Source organism: Panulirus ornatus, chromosome 3 (genome assembly GCF_036320965.1).
Source record: "Panulirus ornatus isolate Po-2019 chromosome 3, ASM3632096v1, whole genome shotgun sequence".
Lineage (NCBI taxonomy): Eukaryota > Metazoa > Arthropoda > Malacostraca > Decapoda > Palinuridae > Panulirus > Panulirus ornatus.
Genome location: NC_092226.1, coordinates 2,662,181 through 2,680,155, shown reverse-complemented (window position 1 = coordinate 2,680,155; position 17,975 = coordinate 2,662,181). Strand labels below are relative to the sequence as shown.

At 41.1% G+C, this 17,975-nt stretch overlaps 1 protein-coding gene across 2 annotated transcripts in view; it reads right to left on the bottom strand.

Moving 5' to 3' along the window:
- The window catches only part of LOC139760017 (mediator of RNA polymerase II transcription subunit 12-like protein), a 456,094-nt gene that overhangs the window by 171,627 nt on the left and 266,492 nt on the right, over positions 1-17,975 (bottom strand). For both annotated transcript variants that reach the window (XM_071682758.1, XM_071682766.1), the window contains exon 19: positions 3,716-3,852. In XM_071682758.1, the coding sequence (XP_071538859.1) occupies positions 3,716-3,852 (137 nt within the window). The remainder of the gene's footprint in view (positions 1-3,715; positions 3,853-17,975) is intronic.

Here is a 17,975-nt window from a genome sequence, read left to right as displayed (position 1 = left end):
ATGGTTTGGGCACATGGAGAGAATGAGTGAGGAAAGATTGACCAAGAGGATATATGTGTCAGAGGTGGAGGGAACGAGGAGAAGTGGGAGACCAAATTGGAGGTGGAAAGATGGAGTGAAAATGATTTTGTCTGATCGGGGCCTGAACATGCAGGAGGGTGAAAGGAGGGCAAGGAATAGAGTGAATTGGATCGATGTGGTATACCGGGGTTGACGTGCTGTCAGTGGATTGAATCAGGGCATGTGAAGCGTCTGGGGTAAACCATGGAAAGCTGTGTAGGTATGTATATTTGCGTGTGTGGACGTGTATGTATATACATGTGTATGGGGGTGGGTTGGGCCATTTTTTTCGTCTGTTTCCTTGCGCTACCTCGCAAATGCGGGAGACAGCGACAAAGCATAAAAAAAAAAAAAATGAACAATAAGTTATCTAATTTGTATAGACCATCACTAATATTAAGATTATAATTCTTTGTGTATTTAATCATAGAAGATTCAATGATATTTCTCTTGGTAACAGAGTTAAGAGTTAATAACTGAGATGGGGTTACTTCAGTCAATACAATGATCATAGTTTTTAACATGATTAAACAAGGCATTTGATTCTTCTCCCATTCTTATACTATATTTATGTTGCTTAAGTCTCACAGAAAATCCTTACCAGTCTGACCAACATATAATTTATCAGTTTCCACAAGGCACTTTATAGATGCAACCAAGAGAATTTTCTGGTGAATTCCTGATTAAGATATTCTTTATAGTATTATTGTTGCTAAAGGCAACATTTACATTAAAGGATTTAAGCAACATGGGAAGCAAAGTGAAATTATTATTAAAAGGGAGAACTAAAAGATTCTTGGTGTCAATGGGAGGTTTGGGCTCAACTCTATGAAATGATTTCTTTGCTAACATGAGGGATGTATCAATGAAAGATCTAGGGTACTTTAACTTGGGTCCAATAGAATATATCTTCTCAAACTCATCATCAATAAATTCTGGACTGCAAATACGTAATGCCCTAAGAACGGACAAGAATCAAATGCCTTGTTTAATCATGTTAAAAACTATGATCATTGTATTGACTGGAGTAACGCCATCTCAGTTATCAACTCTAACTCTATTACCAAGAGAAATATCATTGAATTTTCTATCATTAAATACACAAAGAATTATAATCTTAATATTAGTGATGGTCTATACAAATTAGATAACTTTATTGTTGATAAGATTTGTAAAATGATAAGTTTATGAATGCTCGTTGTATGTTTTGGACTATCACGTTTACCAAATGGCATCCTAGCTTCATCTCTTCGATGTATATCAACTGACTGTTATATTTCTCTCTTGTGTCTCCCCTGATGATGTGATTATAACACGAAAGTGCACTTGGGAACTTTTCGTGTTTCATTTTCCCCATGGACTCACAGGAATATCTTGATCACACGCAAAATTGTGATCCTTTCCAATATACATATATGTATATATAAAGTAACCAAAGACTAGCAATCTATGGTCAATAACTATTAAAGACAAAATTTTATCAAAGCATACCATTATATAAGAGCACATCTCAGGGCCTCTCAGCTCATTTGTTGCCAACTTACTTTATGCAAGTTATGCAGAAATAATGGGTATGTAGGATGGCTACACATATCTTTAACTTATCCTATCTAAACCCAGGGCACTCTCTTAATACTTGAGAATTATCTGACTATCTATATCTCTGATGCCTGTTTCCTTCTGGAACTCCCTCAATGGGGTGGCCAAGGCAATAGTCTCCATAACTTGTGGACTCCGGTGCCGCTTCACAGCCTTTAGTGCCTCACCCTTAACAGGCCCTGGCAGAGGGCAAGTCTAGCATACTGTATGTAGAGGTTCCTACCTAATGTTCCTACTGACTACTTCTATCTAACGTTCCTGCCCAATGTTCTTAACAACCACTTCTACCTCATGTTTCTACCTAAAACTCCTACCCAAATGTTTCTACCTACCACTTCTATCTATTGTTCCTACCATTTTGCCAAAAGGCAGGGCTAGTACATAGCACTCACCACAAGAAAATCTAGTTACAAAGAATGAGCTGTATGAGTTAAGTGTTGTAAAGTGTTATGTATGACAAGGATAGATTGTATGTTTCTGGACAGAGTGCCAGTAGATAACATGTGAGCGAGACAGAAAGAAAAGACAGTTCCCTGGGTCAGAGTGCAACCTGACAACCACTGAAATGCTGGTTCACTATGCAGCCATTACTAACCCTCCTGATACCCAGATGGGCAGTACTGGTAATATACCTCCCTGGTAGCTGGCTGCCTACCAACTACTACCTACTCTTGAGAATTATCATCTAATCCTTAACAGTGAGATTACTTTTACCACATGGTAAAATAATATCTATTCAGGATTAAGGACACATCCTCATCCTCACCTAAAGCTAGTCTTTTGGTTATCAATAATACCATTAAGCAAAACAGGCTTAAGACATGAAACAAAATACTCACAATCAAAATTACTTAAGAAAATCATGGGTAAGAAATAAAGGTTTATAAAGATGAAAACTATTTCTCTATGGAAGGCATAACCCTATGAGCATCTGAGAGAGAACTTGCTCAGTCAAGGTTTAAAATGGTGCCCCCACCCCCTCTCTCTCTCAAGGAAAAAAGTAATATGCAACATGACATTTCTTAAGAAAGCCAAATTAGACACCACTTTCTGACATCATGGGCTATAGAGAAAGCCCAAGATGGTGAGAGAAGTATAACTTTGATTTTGATTCCAAAAGGAATTTTGTTGTTGACAAAGGCTTAAAAGACCTTGGATGAGTAACCAAATGTTGTCATGCATAATCTTCTAAGACCAAGGACACCTTTAAGAGTCCTGACTTAATATAGAGGATAATATTCCATAGAGGTTCTCCATCATTTCATAAGAATAGGTTTATTCTTAAATTTTTACCATCTCTGTTTTTGCAAAAAATTATGGGTTTCTATCAAACAGCACCAATAAAATGTGTTCAGAAACTACATGAATTTCACCAACATCTCTCCCTGAAATCAAAGAAACTAGAAACCTTCCAAAGATGCTAGAGGGCCATGCTGACCAGAAAGTAAACATCATAAATGGCTGCTTCAGTGACTTATCCTTTGTTTGGATTGCCTTCTCCAGCAAGCCAGCAGTATCCAGTGTCTGTATTTAAAAAATACTACTGTTGTTGCTGTGATGGGGTTAGGCAATGCCTCTCCCCTTCTGTTCCATCACTAAGATTGTAATAACAAGGTCAGCATGAGAAGGTGGGGTGAGGCTTGGATACTCCAGAAAACTCAAGTATCACCCATGAGGCACTGAATTTCAAAACCTTTCCCAATTTTGAGCCTGTCCTGCATTAGCAGTGCCTCCTAACCTCAATGTTTACAACAATGCCATAGCAAAAATGACATTATTAGCTTATGAGGATGTAATATACATACTTCCCAAACAATAGATATAGAGCTGCAAAGTCAAAGAGCAAATACTCAAGATATTACAGAAAAGATCACTATCTAACCTGCTACACTTAGTGAAACAACAAAGATAATAGATCTTTCCTTGTTCAAATTAAATACTCTACATAAAAATTACACATAAAACAAGATATCTTGAGGAAATTACAACACAAGACTGTTATAGGCCTGTGGATGATTCAAAACTTTGTTAATTCTACATAATATCCACAACTTACCTTCAAGAAGGAGCAGGAAGCATACAGTTCATACAAGTAAGCAAAAACCACTCTTTCAGGAGATGTACATTCTGAGGGATTAGCCTTTACTAGACGACATAAACCCTCAAAAATGGCAGAAGTTTGTTCCTGAGACACTGGAAAAGATCCAGTAGATTTAAAAGTTAAAATCTACAAAAAATAGTCATAAATCTTTGAACATTATTGCATTTCATGAACCATATATTCATATGATATGTAAAATAACTATACTACACCCATAGTACTGTCTATCTGTATTTTTTAGAGATAACTTTATTTCACATAAATTAACGAAAGTGGAAGAGTAATAGAGGGAGAGAAATGGTGGAAGTATGCTTGGGATGGGGTATGTGAAGGAAGCACTAAAGGAAAGGGATAAGTGAAGACTCTTATACTGTGGCCACCCACTTCATGAAAATTCCTAGAGGGGAAGGGGGTCAGAGATCTAGATTGATATATTTTCATTTCTTATTATACTTAGCAGCCGTCTCCCGCATTAGTAAGGTAGTGCAAGGAAACAGATGAAAGAATGGCCCAACCCACCCACATACACATGTATAAACATAAACGCCCGCACACACACATATACATACCTATACCTTTCAACGTTATTTGTTTGTATCTATATATTATACTTTGCCACTGTCTCCCACGTTAGTGAGGTAGCGCAAGGAAACAGACGAAAGAAAGGCCCAACCCACCCACATACACATGTATATACATACACGTCCACACATGCACATATACATACTTATACATTTCAACGTACATATATATATACATACACAAACATATACATATATACACATGTACATAATTCATACTTGCTGCCTTTATTCATTCCCAATGCCACCCCACCACACGACATGACAACCCCTTCCCCTGCATGTGCACGAGGTAGCGCTAGGAAAAGACAACAAAGGCCACACTCGTTCACACTCATCTCTAGCTGTCATGTATAATGCACCGAAACCACAGCTCCCTTTCGGCATCAAGGCCCCATAAAACTTTCCATGGTTTACCCCAGATGCTTCACATGCCCTGGTTCAATCCACTGACAGCACGTCAACCCTGGTATACCACACCTTTCAATGTATATATACATATACATACACAGACATACAAATATATACACAGGTACATATTCATACTTGCTGCCTTCATCCATTCCCATCACCACCCCACCACACATGAAATAGCACCCCCCCCCCCAGCGTGGTCGCACTAGGAAAAGACAACAAAGGCCACATTCGTCCATACTCAGTCTCTAGCTATCATGTGTAATGCAACAAAACCACAGCTCCCTTTCCACATACAGGCCCCACAAAACTTTCCATGGTTTACCCCAGACGCTTCACATACCCTGGTTCCATCCATTGACAGCACATCGACCCCGGTATACCACATTGTTCCAATTCACTCTATTCAATGCACACCTTTCACCCTCCTCTATGTTCAGTCTCCGATCGCTCAAAATCTTTTTCACTTCATCCTTCCACCTCCAATTTGGTCTCCCGCTTCTCATTCCCTCTACCTTTGACACATATATCCTCTTTCTCAATCTTTCTGGACTCATTCTCTCCATGTGACCAAACCATTTCAACACACCCTCTTCTGCTCTCTCAACCACACTCTTTTTATTACCACACATCTCTCTTACCTTTCATTACTTACTCAATCAAACCACATTACACCACATACTGTCCTCACACATCTCATTACCAACAAATCCACCCTCCTCCATACAACCCTATATATAGCCCATGCCTCAAAACCATTTAACATTGTTGGAACCACTATTCCTTCAAACATACGCATTTTTGCTCTCCGAGATAATGTTCTCGTCTTCCACACATTCTTCAACGCTCCCAGAAAGTTTGCCTCCTCCTCAACCCTGTGACTCACTTCTGCTTCCATGGTTCCATACACTGCTAAATTCACTCCCAGATATCTAAAACATGCCACTTCCTCCAGTTTTTCTCTATTCAAGCTTACCTTCCAATTAACTTGTCCCACAACCCTACTTATTCACATTTACTCTCAACTTTCATTTTTCACACACTTCACCAAACTCAGTCACCAACTTCTACAGTTTCACACCCAAATCAGCCACCAGTGCTGTATCATTAGCAAACAACAACTGACTCACTTCCCAAGCTCTCTCATCCAGAACAAACTGCATACTTACCCCTCTCCACAACACTCTTGCTTTCACCTCCCTAACAACCCCATCCATAAACAAATTAAACAATCATGGAGGCATCACACACCCCTGCCGCAAACTTTCATTCACCGAGAACCAATCATTTTCCTCTCTTCCTACACGTAAACATGCCTTACATCCTCGATAAAAACTTTTCACTGCTTCTAACAACTTGCCTCCCACACCATATATTCTTAATACCTTCCACAGGGCATCTCTATCAACTCTATCATATGCCTTCTCCAGATCCATAAATGCTACATACAAATCCATTTGCTTTTCTAAGTATTTCTCACATACATTCTTCAAAGCAAATACCTGATCCACATATCCTCTACCACTTCTGAAACCACACTGCTCTTCCCCAATCTGATGTTCTGTACGTGCCTTCACCCTCTCAATCAATACCCTCCCATATAATTTACCAGGAATACTCAATAAACTTATACCTCTGTAATTTGAGCACTCACTCTTATCCCCTTTGCCTCTGTACAATGGCACTATGCAAGCATTCCGCCAATCCTCAGGCACCTCACCATGAGTCATACATACATTAAATAACCTTACCAACCAGTCAACAATACAGTCACCCCCTTTTTTAATAAATTCCACTGCAATACCATCCAAACCCGCTGCCTTGCTGGCTTTCATCTTCTGCAAAGCTTTTACTACCTCTTCTCTGTTTATCATTCTCCCTAACCCTCTCACTTTGCACACCACCTCGACCAAAACACCCCATATCTACCACTCTATTATCAAACACACTCAACAAACCTTCAAAATACTCACTCCATCTCCTTCTCACATCACCACTACTTGTTATCACATTCCTATTTGCTGCCTTCATCCATTCCTGTTGCCACCCTGCCACACAGGAAACAGCATTCCTCCCGCCCCTTCCAGTGAGGTAGTGCCAAGAAAAGACAAAAAGACCACATACATTCACACTCAGTTTCTAGCTGTCATGTATAATGCACCCAAACCACAGCTCCCTTTCCACATCCAAGCAACACAGACCTTTCCATTGTTTACATCAGATGCTTCACATACCATGGTTCAATCCACTGACAGCATATTGACCCCAGTATACCATATTCCAATTCACTCTATTCCTTGCACATCTCTCACCCTCCTACATGTTCAGGCCCCAATCACTCAAAATCTTTTTCACTCCATCCGTCCATCTCCAGTTTGGTCTCCCACTTCTCCTTCTTCCCTCCACGTCTGACACATATATCCTCCGTCAATCTTTCCACACTCATTCTCTCCATATGAACAAACCATTCCACATACCCTCTTCTGCCCTCTCAACCACACTTTTCATTTGATCACATCTCTCTTGCCCTTTCATTACGTACTTGATCAAACCACCTCACACCACATATTGTCCTCAAACATTTCATTTGCAACATATCCACCCTCCTATGTACAACACTATCTATAGACCCATGCCTCACAACTGTAAAATATTGTTGGAACTACTATTCCTTCAAACATACCCATTTTTGCTTTCCAAGATAACATTCTCTCATTGCACACATTCTTCATTGCTCCAAGAACCTTCACCTCCTCCCCCACCCTGTGACTCACTTATGCTTCCATTTGCTGCAAAGTCGACTCCAAGATATCTAAAACACTTCACTTCCTACAATTTTTCTTCATTCAAACTTACATCCCACTTAACTTGTCCCTCAACCCTACTAAACCTTATAACCTTGCCCTTATTCACATTTACTTTCAACATCCTCCTTTCACACACTTTTCCAAACTCAGTCACCAACTTCCACAGTTTCTCACTCAAATCAGCCACCAGCGCTGTATCATCGCCAAACAACAAATGACTCACTTCCCAGGCCCTCTCATCTCCAAAAAACTACATACTTACCCCTCTCTCCAAAACTCTTGCATTCACCTTCCTAACCATCCCATCCATAAATAAATTAAAAAACCATGGGGACATTCTACGTCCTTGTTGCAGACCAACCTTTACTGGGAACCAATCACTCTCCTCTCTTCCTACTCGTACACATGCCTTACAACCTTGATAAAAACTTTTCACTGCTTCTAGTGACTAACCCCCACACCATATCCTCTTAAGACCTTCCACAAAGCATCTCTATCAACCCTGTCATATGCCTTCTCAAGATCCACAAACGTTACATACACATACATCTCTTTTTCTAAGTATTTCTCACATACATTCTTCAAAGCAAACACCTGATCCACATATCCTCTACCACTTCTAAAACCACACTGCTCCTCCCCAATCTGATGCTCTGTACATGTATACACATTTATTCATTTCTATCATACTTCATCTCTGTTTCCTGCATCAGCGAGGTAGCACAAGGAAACAGATGAACAATGGCCCAACCACTCATAGACACACATATATACAAAAACACCCACACACACACATACATATATACATACATAAACATTTCAATGTCCTTTTTTTTTATCATATTTTGTCCCCGTCTCCAATGTTAGCGAGGTAGTGCAAGGAAACGAGAGAAAGAATGTCCCAACCCCCCCACATACACACACATATACATAAAAGCCCACACATGCACATATATGTACCTCGCAAATGCGGGAGACAGCGACAAAGTATAAAAAAAAAAAAAAAAAAAACCTTGCAACGTATACATACATATACATACACTCATATACTTATCTTTTTTTTTTTTCCCCTAACAACCCCATCCATAAACAAATTAAACAACCATGGAGACATCATACATCCCTGCCGCAAAACGACATTCACTGGGAACCAATCACTTTCCTCTCTTCCTACCATACGCATGCCTTATATCCTCAATAAAAACTTTTCACTGCCTCTAGCAACTTACCTCCCAAACCATATACTCTTAACATCTTTCACAGAGCATCTCTATCAACTCTATCATGTGCCTTATCCAAATCCATAAGAGCTACATACAAATCCATCTGTTTTTCTAAGTATTTCTCACATGCATTCTTCAAAGCAAACACCTGATCCACACATCCTCTACTACTTCTGAAACCATACTGCTCTTCTCCAATCTGATGCTCTGTACATGCCTTCACCCTCTCAATCAATACCTTCCCACATAATTTCCCAGGAATACTCAACAAACTTATACCTCTGTAATTTGAACAATCACCTTCATCACCTTTGCTTTTGTACAATGGCACTATGCATGCAACCTGCCAATCCTCATGCACTTAACCATGAACTATACATACACTGAATATTCTCACAAACCAGTTAACAACACAGTCACCCTCTTTTTTAATAAATTCCACAGCAATACCATCCAAACCTGCCGCCTTGCCGGCTTTCATCTTCCGCAAAGCTTTCACTACCTCTTCTCTGTTTACCAAATCATTCTCTCTGACCCTCTTACTCTGCACACCACCTCAACCAAAACACCCTATATCTGCCAATCATCAAATACATTCAACAAATCTTCAAAATACTCACTCCATCTCCCTCTCACTTCACTATTACTATTTATTACCTTTCTATTTGCCCCTTCACCATTATATCCATTTGTTCTCTTGTCTTACACACTTTTTTATCTACTTCCAATGCATCTTTTTATTGTCCCTAAAATTTAATGATACTCTCTCACCCCAACTCTCATTTGCCCTCTTTTTCACCTCTTGCACCTTTCTCTTGACCTCTTGCCTCTTTCTTTTATACATCTCCCAGTCACTTGCACTATTTCCCTGCAAAAATCGTCCAAATGCCTCTCTCTTCTCTTTCACTAACAATCTTACTTCTTCATCCCACCACTCACTACCCTTTCTAATCTGCTCACCTCCCACGCTTCTCATGCCACAGGCATCTTTTGCACAAGCCATCAATGTTTCCCTAAATACATCCCATTCCTCTCCCACTCCCATTACATCATTTGCTCTCACCTTTTTGCATTCTGCACTCAATATCTCCTGGTACTTCCTCACGCAAGTATCCTTTCCAAGCTCACTTACTCTCACCACTCTCTTCACCTCAACATTTTCTCTTCTTTTCTGAAAGCCTCTATATAACTTCACCTTCACCTTCACAAGATAATGATCAGGCATCCCTCCAGTTGCCCCTCTCAGCACATTAACATCCAAAAGTCTCTCTTCATGCGCCTATCAATTAACATGTAATTCAATTACGTTCTATGGCCATCTCTCCTACTTACATACGTATACTTATGCATATCTCTCTTTTCAAACCAGGTATTCCCAATCAACAGTCCTTTTTCAACACACAAATCTAGAAGCTCTTTACCATTTCCACTTACAACACTGAACACTCCATGTACAACAATTATACCCTCAACTGCTATGTTACTCACTTCTGCATACATTTCATTGCATACATACATATTCACACACACAGACATATACATATATACATTTGTACATATTCCTTCTTCTGTTTCCCCTTTCAGAAAGTTTAAGTTTAATTTGTTTATGGATGGGGTTGTTAGAGGTGAATGCAAGAGGCTTGGAGGGAGGGGCAAGTATGCAGTCTGTTGTGGATGAGAGGGCTTGCGAAGTGAGTCAGTTGTTGTTCGCTGATGATACTGGGTTGGTGGCTGATTCGGGTGAGAAATTGCAGAAGCTGGTGACTGAGTTTGGCAAAGTGTCTGAAAGAAGAAAGCTGAGAGTAAATGTGAATAAGAGCAAGGTTATTGGGCACAGTAGGGGTGAGAGACAAGTCAACTGGGAGGTAAGTTTAAATGGAGAAAAACTGGAGGAAGTAAAGTGTTTTAGATATCTGGGAGTGGATTTGGCAGTGGATGAAATCATGGAAGCAGAAGTGAGTCATAGAGTGGGGGAGGGGGACGAGAGTCCTGGAACCATTGAAAAATGTGTGGAAGGCGAGAACATTATCTCAGAAAGCAAAAATGGGTATGTTTGAAGGAATAGGGGTTCCAACAATGTTATATGATTGCGAGGCATGGGCAATTGATAGAGTTGTGCGCAGGAGGATGGATGTGCTGGAAATGAGATGTTTGAGGACAATGTGTGGTGTGAGGTGGTTTGATCGAGTAAGTAACATAAGGGTAAGAGAGATGTGTGGAAATAAAAAGAGCGTGGTTGAGAGAGCAGAAGAGGGTGTTTTGAAATGGTTTGGGCACATGGAGAGAATAAGTGAGGAACGATTGACCAAGAGGATATATGTGTCAGAGGTAGAGGGAACGAGGAGAAGTGGGAGACCAAATTGGAGGTGGAAAGATGGAGTGAAAAAGATTTTGTGCGATTGGGGCCTGAACATGCAGGAGGGTGAAAGGAGGGCAAGGAATAGAGTGAATTGGATCCATGTGGTATACCGGGGTTGACGTGCTGTCAGTGGATTGAACCAGGGCATGTGAAGCGTCTGGGGTAAACCATGGAAAGCTGTGTAGGTATGTATATTTGCGTGTGTGGACGTATGTATATACATGTGTATGGGGGTGGGTTGGGCCATTTCTTTCGTCTGTTTCCTTGCACTAACTCGCAAACGCGGGAGACAGCGGCAAAAAAAAAAAAAAAATATATATATATATATATATATATATATATATATATATCTTTCTTCTTTCTTTCAAACTATTCGCCATTTCCCGCATTAGCGAGGTAGCGTTAAGAACAGAGGACTGGGCCTTTACCTGGCCCAATTCTCTGTTCCTTCTTTTGGAAAATTAAAAAAAAAAAAAAACGAGAGGGGAGGATTTCCAGCCCCCCGCTCCCTCCCCTTTTAGTCGCCTTCTACGACACGCAGGGAATACGTGGGAAGTACTCTTAATCCCCTATCCCCAAGGATAATATATATATATATATATATATATATATATATATATATATATATATATATATATATATATATATATATATTTTTTTTTTTTTTTCAAACTATTCGCCATTTCCCGCGTTAGCGAGGTAGCGTTAAGAACAGAGAACTGGGCCACTGAGGGAATATCCTCACCTGCCCCCTTCTCTGTTCCTTCTTTTGGAAAATCAAAAAAAATTGAGAGGGGAGGATTTCCAGCCCCACGCTCCCTCCCCTTTTAGTCGCCTTCTACGACACGCAGGGAATACGTGGGAAGTATTCTTTCTCCCCTATCCCCAGGGATATATATATATATATATATTCATTTATTTTGCTTTGTCACTGTCTCCTGCGTTTGCAGGGTAGCGCAAGGAAACAGACGAAAGAAATGGCCCAACCCATCCCCATACACAATGTATATACATACACATCCACACACGCAAATATACATACCCATACATCTCAATGTACACATATATATATACACACACAGACACCTACATATATACACATGCACACACTTCACACTGTCTGCCTTTATTCATTCCCATCGCCACCTTGCCACACATGGAATAACATCCCCCTCCCCCCTCATGTGTGCGAGGTAGCGCTAGGAAAGGACAACAAAGGCCCCATTCGTTCACAATCAGTCTCTAGCTGTCATGCAATAATGCCCGATACCACAGCTCCCTTTCCACATCCAGGCCCCACAGAACTTTCCATGGTTTACACCACACGCTTCACATGCCCTGATTCAATCCATTGACAGCATGTCGGCCCTGGTATACCACATCGATCCAATTCACTCTATTCCTTGCCTGCCTTTCACCCTCCTGCATGATCAGGCCCCTATCACTCAAAATCTTTTTCACTCCATCTTTCCACCTCCAATTTGGTCTCCCACTTCTCCTTGTTCCCTCCAACTCCGACACATATATCCTCTTGGTCAATCTTTCCTCACTCATTCTCTCCATGTGCCCAAACCATTTCAAAACATCCTCTTCTGCTCTCTCAACCACGCTCTTTTTATTTCCACACATCTCGCTTACCCTTACATTACTTACTAGATCAAACCACCTCACACCACATATTGTCCTCAAACATCTCATTTCCAGCACATCCACCCTCCTTCGCACAACTCTATCCATAACCCACGCCTCGCAACCATATAACATTGCTGGTACCACTATTCCTTCAAACATACCCATTTTTGCTTTCTGAGATAATGTTCTCGACTTCCACACATTCTTCAACACTCCCAGGATTTTCGCCCCCTCCCCCACCCGATGATTCACTTCCACTTCCATGGTTCCATCCACTGCCAGATCCACTCCCAGATATCTAAAACACTTTACTTCCTCCAGTTTTTCTCTATTCAAACTTACCTCCCAATTAACTTGACCCTCAACCCTACTGTACCTAATAACCTTGCTCTTATTCACATTTACCCTTAACTTTCTTCTTTCACACACTTTACTAAACTCAGTCACCAGCTTCTGCAGTTTCTCACATGAATCAGCCACCAGCGCTGTATAATCAGCGAACAACAACTGACTCACTTCCCAAGCACTCTCATCCCCAACAGACTTCATACTTGCCCCTCTTTCCAAAACTCTTGCATTCACCTCCCTAACAACCCCATCCATACACAAATTAAACAACCATGGAGACATCACACACCCCTGCCGCAAACCTACATTCACTGAGAACCAATCACTTTCCTCTCTTCCTACACATGCACATGCCTTACATCCTCGATAAAAACTTTTCACTGCTTCTAACAACTTGCCTCCCACACCATATATTCTTAGTACCTTCCACAGAGCATCTCTATCAACTCTATCATATGCCTTCTCCAGATCCATAAATGCTACATACAAATCCATTTGCTTTTCTAAGTATTTCTCACATACATTCTTCAAAGCAAACACCTGATCCACACATCCTCTACCACTTCTGAAACCACACTGCTCTTCCCCAATCTGATGCTCTGTACATGCCTTCACCCTCTCAATCAATACCCTCCCATATAATTTACCAGGAATACTCAACAAACTTATACCTCTGTAATTTGAGCACTCACTCTTATCCCCTTTGCCTTTATACAAAGGCATTATGCATGCATTCTGCCAATCCTCAGGCACCTCACCATGAGTCATACATACATTAAATAACCTTACCAACCAGTCAACAATACAGTCACCCCCTTTTTTAATAGATTCCACTGCAATACCATCCAAACCTGCTGCCTTGCCGGCTTTCATCTTCCACAAAGCTTTTACTACCTCTTCTCTGTTTACCAAATCATTTTCCCTAACCCTCTCACTTTGCACACCACCTCAACCAAAACACCCTAAATCTGATACTCTATCATCAAACACATTCAACAAACCTTCAAAATACTCACTCCATCTGCTTCTCACATCACCACTACTTGTTATCACCTCTCCATTAGCCCCCTTCACTGAAGTTCCCATTTGCTCCCTTGTCTTACGCACTTTATTTACCTCCTTCTAGAACATCTTTTTATATATGCTTTGTCGCTTTGTCGCTGTCTCCCACGTTTGCAAGGAAGCGCAAGGAAACAGACGAAAGACATGGCCCAACCCACCCCCATACACATGTATATACATACACGTCCACACACGCAGATATACATACCATACATCTCAATGCACACATATATATACACACACAGACACATACATATATACATATGCACACAATTCACACTGTCTGCCTTTATTCATTCCCATCGCCACCTCGCCACAAATGGAATAACATCCCCCTCCCCCCTCATGTGTGCGAGGTAGCGCTAGGAAAAGACAACAAAGGCCCCATTCGTTTACATTCTTTTTATTACATCTTTTTAGTCTCCCTAAAATTTAATGATACTCTCTCACCCCAACTCTCATTTGCCCTCTTTTTCACCTCTTGCACCTTTCTCTTGACCTCCTGTCTCCTTCTTTAATATATCTCCCACTTATTTGCATTTTTTCCCTGCAAAAATCGTCCAAATGTGTATATATATATATACACAATGAAATGTATAGGTATGTATATGTGCATGTGTGGACGTGTATGTATATACATGAGTATGTGGGTGAGTTGGGCCATTCTTTCGTCTGTTTCCTTGTTCTACCTCGCTAATGCGGGAGACAGCGACAAAGTATAATAAATAAATAAATGAATAACACATTCCTATTTCTGCCTTCATCCATTCCCATTGCCACCCACTGCACAGGAAACAGTATTCCCCCACCCCTTCCAGCAGAGGTAGTGCCAAGAAAAGAGAAAAAAAAACCACATTCGTTCACACTCAGTCTCTATCTGTCATGTGTCATGCACCCAAACCATGGCTCCCTTTCCACATATAGGCCCCATGGCTTACCCCAGATGCTTCACATGCCCTGGTTAAATCCACTGACAGCACATTGACCCCAGTATACCACATTGTTCTAATTCACTCTATTCCTCGCACGCCTCACCCTCCTGTATGTTCGGGCCCCGATCGCTCAAAATCTTTTTCACTCCATCCTTCCACCTCCACTTTGGTCTCCTACTTCTCCTTGTTCCCTCCACCTCAGACACATATATCCTCTTTGTCAATCTTTCCTCATTCATTCTCTCCATGCGCCCAAACCATTTCAATACACCCTCTTCTGCTCTCTCAACCATACTGTTCTTATTACCACACACCTCTCTTACCCTTTCATTACTTACTTGATCAAACCACCTCACACCACATATTGTACTTAAACATTTCATTTCCAACATATCCATCCTCCCCCGCACAACCCTGTCTATAGCCCATGCCTCACAACCATATAACATTGTTGGAACCACTATTCCTTCAAACATACCCATTTTTGCTCTCTGAGGTAATGTTCTCACCTCCCACACATTCTTCAATGCTCCCAGAACCTTCGCCCCCTCCCCCAACCTGTGACTCACTTCCGCTTCCATGATTCCATCCACTGCTAAGTTCACTCCCAAGTATCTAAAACACTCCACTTCCTCCAGTTTTTCTCCATTCTAACTTAACCTCCCAATTAACTTGTCCCTTAACCCTACTGAACCTAATAACCTTGCTCTTATTCATATTTTCTCTCAACTTTCTTCTTTCACACACTTTACCAAACTCAGTCACCAACTTCTGCAGTTTCTCACCCAAATCAGCTACCATCGCTGTATCATCAGTGAACAACACGACTCACTTCCCAGTCCCTCTCATCCACAACAGACTGCATATTTGCCCCTCTCTCCAAAACTCTTGCATTCATTCCCCTAACCCTCCCATCCATAAACAAATTAAACAACCATGGAGAAATCATGCACCCCTGCTGCAAACCGACATTCAATGAGAACCAATCACTTTCCTCTCTTCCTACTCGTACACATGCCTTACATCCTTGGTAAAGAACTTTCCACTGCTTCTAGCAACTTACTTCCCACACCACATACTCTTAAAACCTTCCACAAAGCATCTCTATTAACCCTATCATATGCCTTCTCCAGATCCATAAATGCTACATGCAAATCCATCTGTTTTTCCAAGTATTTCTCACATACATTTTTCAAAGTTTGGTAAAGTGTGTGAAAGAAGAAAGTTAAGAGTAAATGTGAATAAGAGCAAGGTTATTAGGTACAGTAGGGTTGAGGGTCAAGTCAATTGGGAGGTAAGTTTGAATGGAGAAAAACTGGAGGAAGTAAAGTGTTTTAGATATCTGGGAGTGGATCTGGCAACGGATGGAACCATGGTAGCGGAAGTGGATCATAGGGTGGGGGAGGGGGCGAAAATCCTGGGAGCCTTGAAGAATGTGTGGAAGTCGAGAACATTATCTCGGAGAGCAAAAATGGGTATGTTTGAAGGAATAGTGGTTCCAACAATGTTGTATGGTTGCGAGGCGTGGGCTATGGATAGAGTTGTGCGCAGGAGGATGGATGTGCTGGAAATGAGATGTCTGAGGACAATGTGTGGTGTGAGGTGGTTTGATCGAGTAAGTAACGTAAGGGTAAGAGAGATGTGTGAAAATAAAAAGAGCGTGGTTGAGAGAGCAGAAGAGGGTGTTTTGAAATGGTTTGGGCACATGGAGAGAATGAGTGAGGAAAGGTTGACCAAGAGGATATATGTGTCGGAGGTGGAGGGAATGAGGAGAAGTGGGAGACCAAATTGGAGGTGGAAAGATGGAGTGAAAAAGATTTTGTGTGATCGGGGCCTGAACATGCAAGAGGGTGAAAGGAGGGCAAGGAATAGAGTGAATTGGATCGATGTGGTATACCGGGGTTGACGTGCTGTCAGTGGATTGAATCAGGGCATGTGAAGCGTCTGGGGTAAACCATGGAAAGCTGTGTAGGTATGTATATTTGCGTGTGTGGACGTATGTATATACATGTGTATGGGGGTGGGTTGGGCCATTTCTTTCGTCTGTTTCCTTGCGCTACCTCACAAACGCGGGAGATAGCGACAAAAAAAAAAAAAAAAAAATTCAAAGCAAACACCTGATCCACACATCCTCTACCACTTCTGAAACCACATCGCTCTTCCCCAATCTGATGCTTTGTACATGCCTTTACCCTCTCAATCAATACATACCTATGAGTATGTCGCAATTCCAGTCTTTCCTTTCACCCACACTATTCTTGACCTATTCCATTCATGTTCTGTGACACCCTCCTACACTACTGGCTATAGCAGAATTGCACATCCTTCTTTCCCTCTTCCCTGATAATTTTCATTCATTCCCATCCATACCACTCCTCCTTCCATTCATTATGAAAGAAATACATGTAAATGTAAAGGATGTGTAAAAACAAGTGAGCCAACACGTATCACAGAGCCTTGGTGCACTGCCATAGTTACAGCATCAATCACCCAGCAGAGGCAGTAGAGAGAAGTTGGAGGATCGGATGAGGGGAGGTACAGCATGGGGTATATGTCATGATGCAAATTCACTAAATGACCACTGTCCCTAATTATGGGTACTATTTCTACATATACACATATGTTTACACACTTTTTCATACCTTTTTGTCATTTCCCACATTAGAGGCTGCATCAAGAACATAATAATGGCCTCTTTCTAGCTGTCACATATAGCATACTGACACTAGAACTCCCTAACCAGAGCCAAGCCTTTCTTAATGATCTTTCTGTGGTTTCTCCTGACTGTTTCACATGCTGTGGTTTTGCCTACTGATAGCAAATTTCCCAATGTAAATCACATTACTACAACTCTATC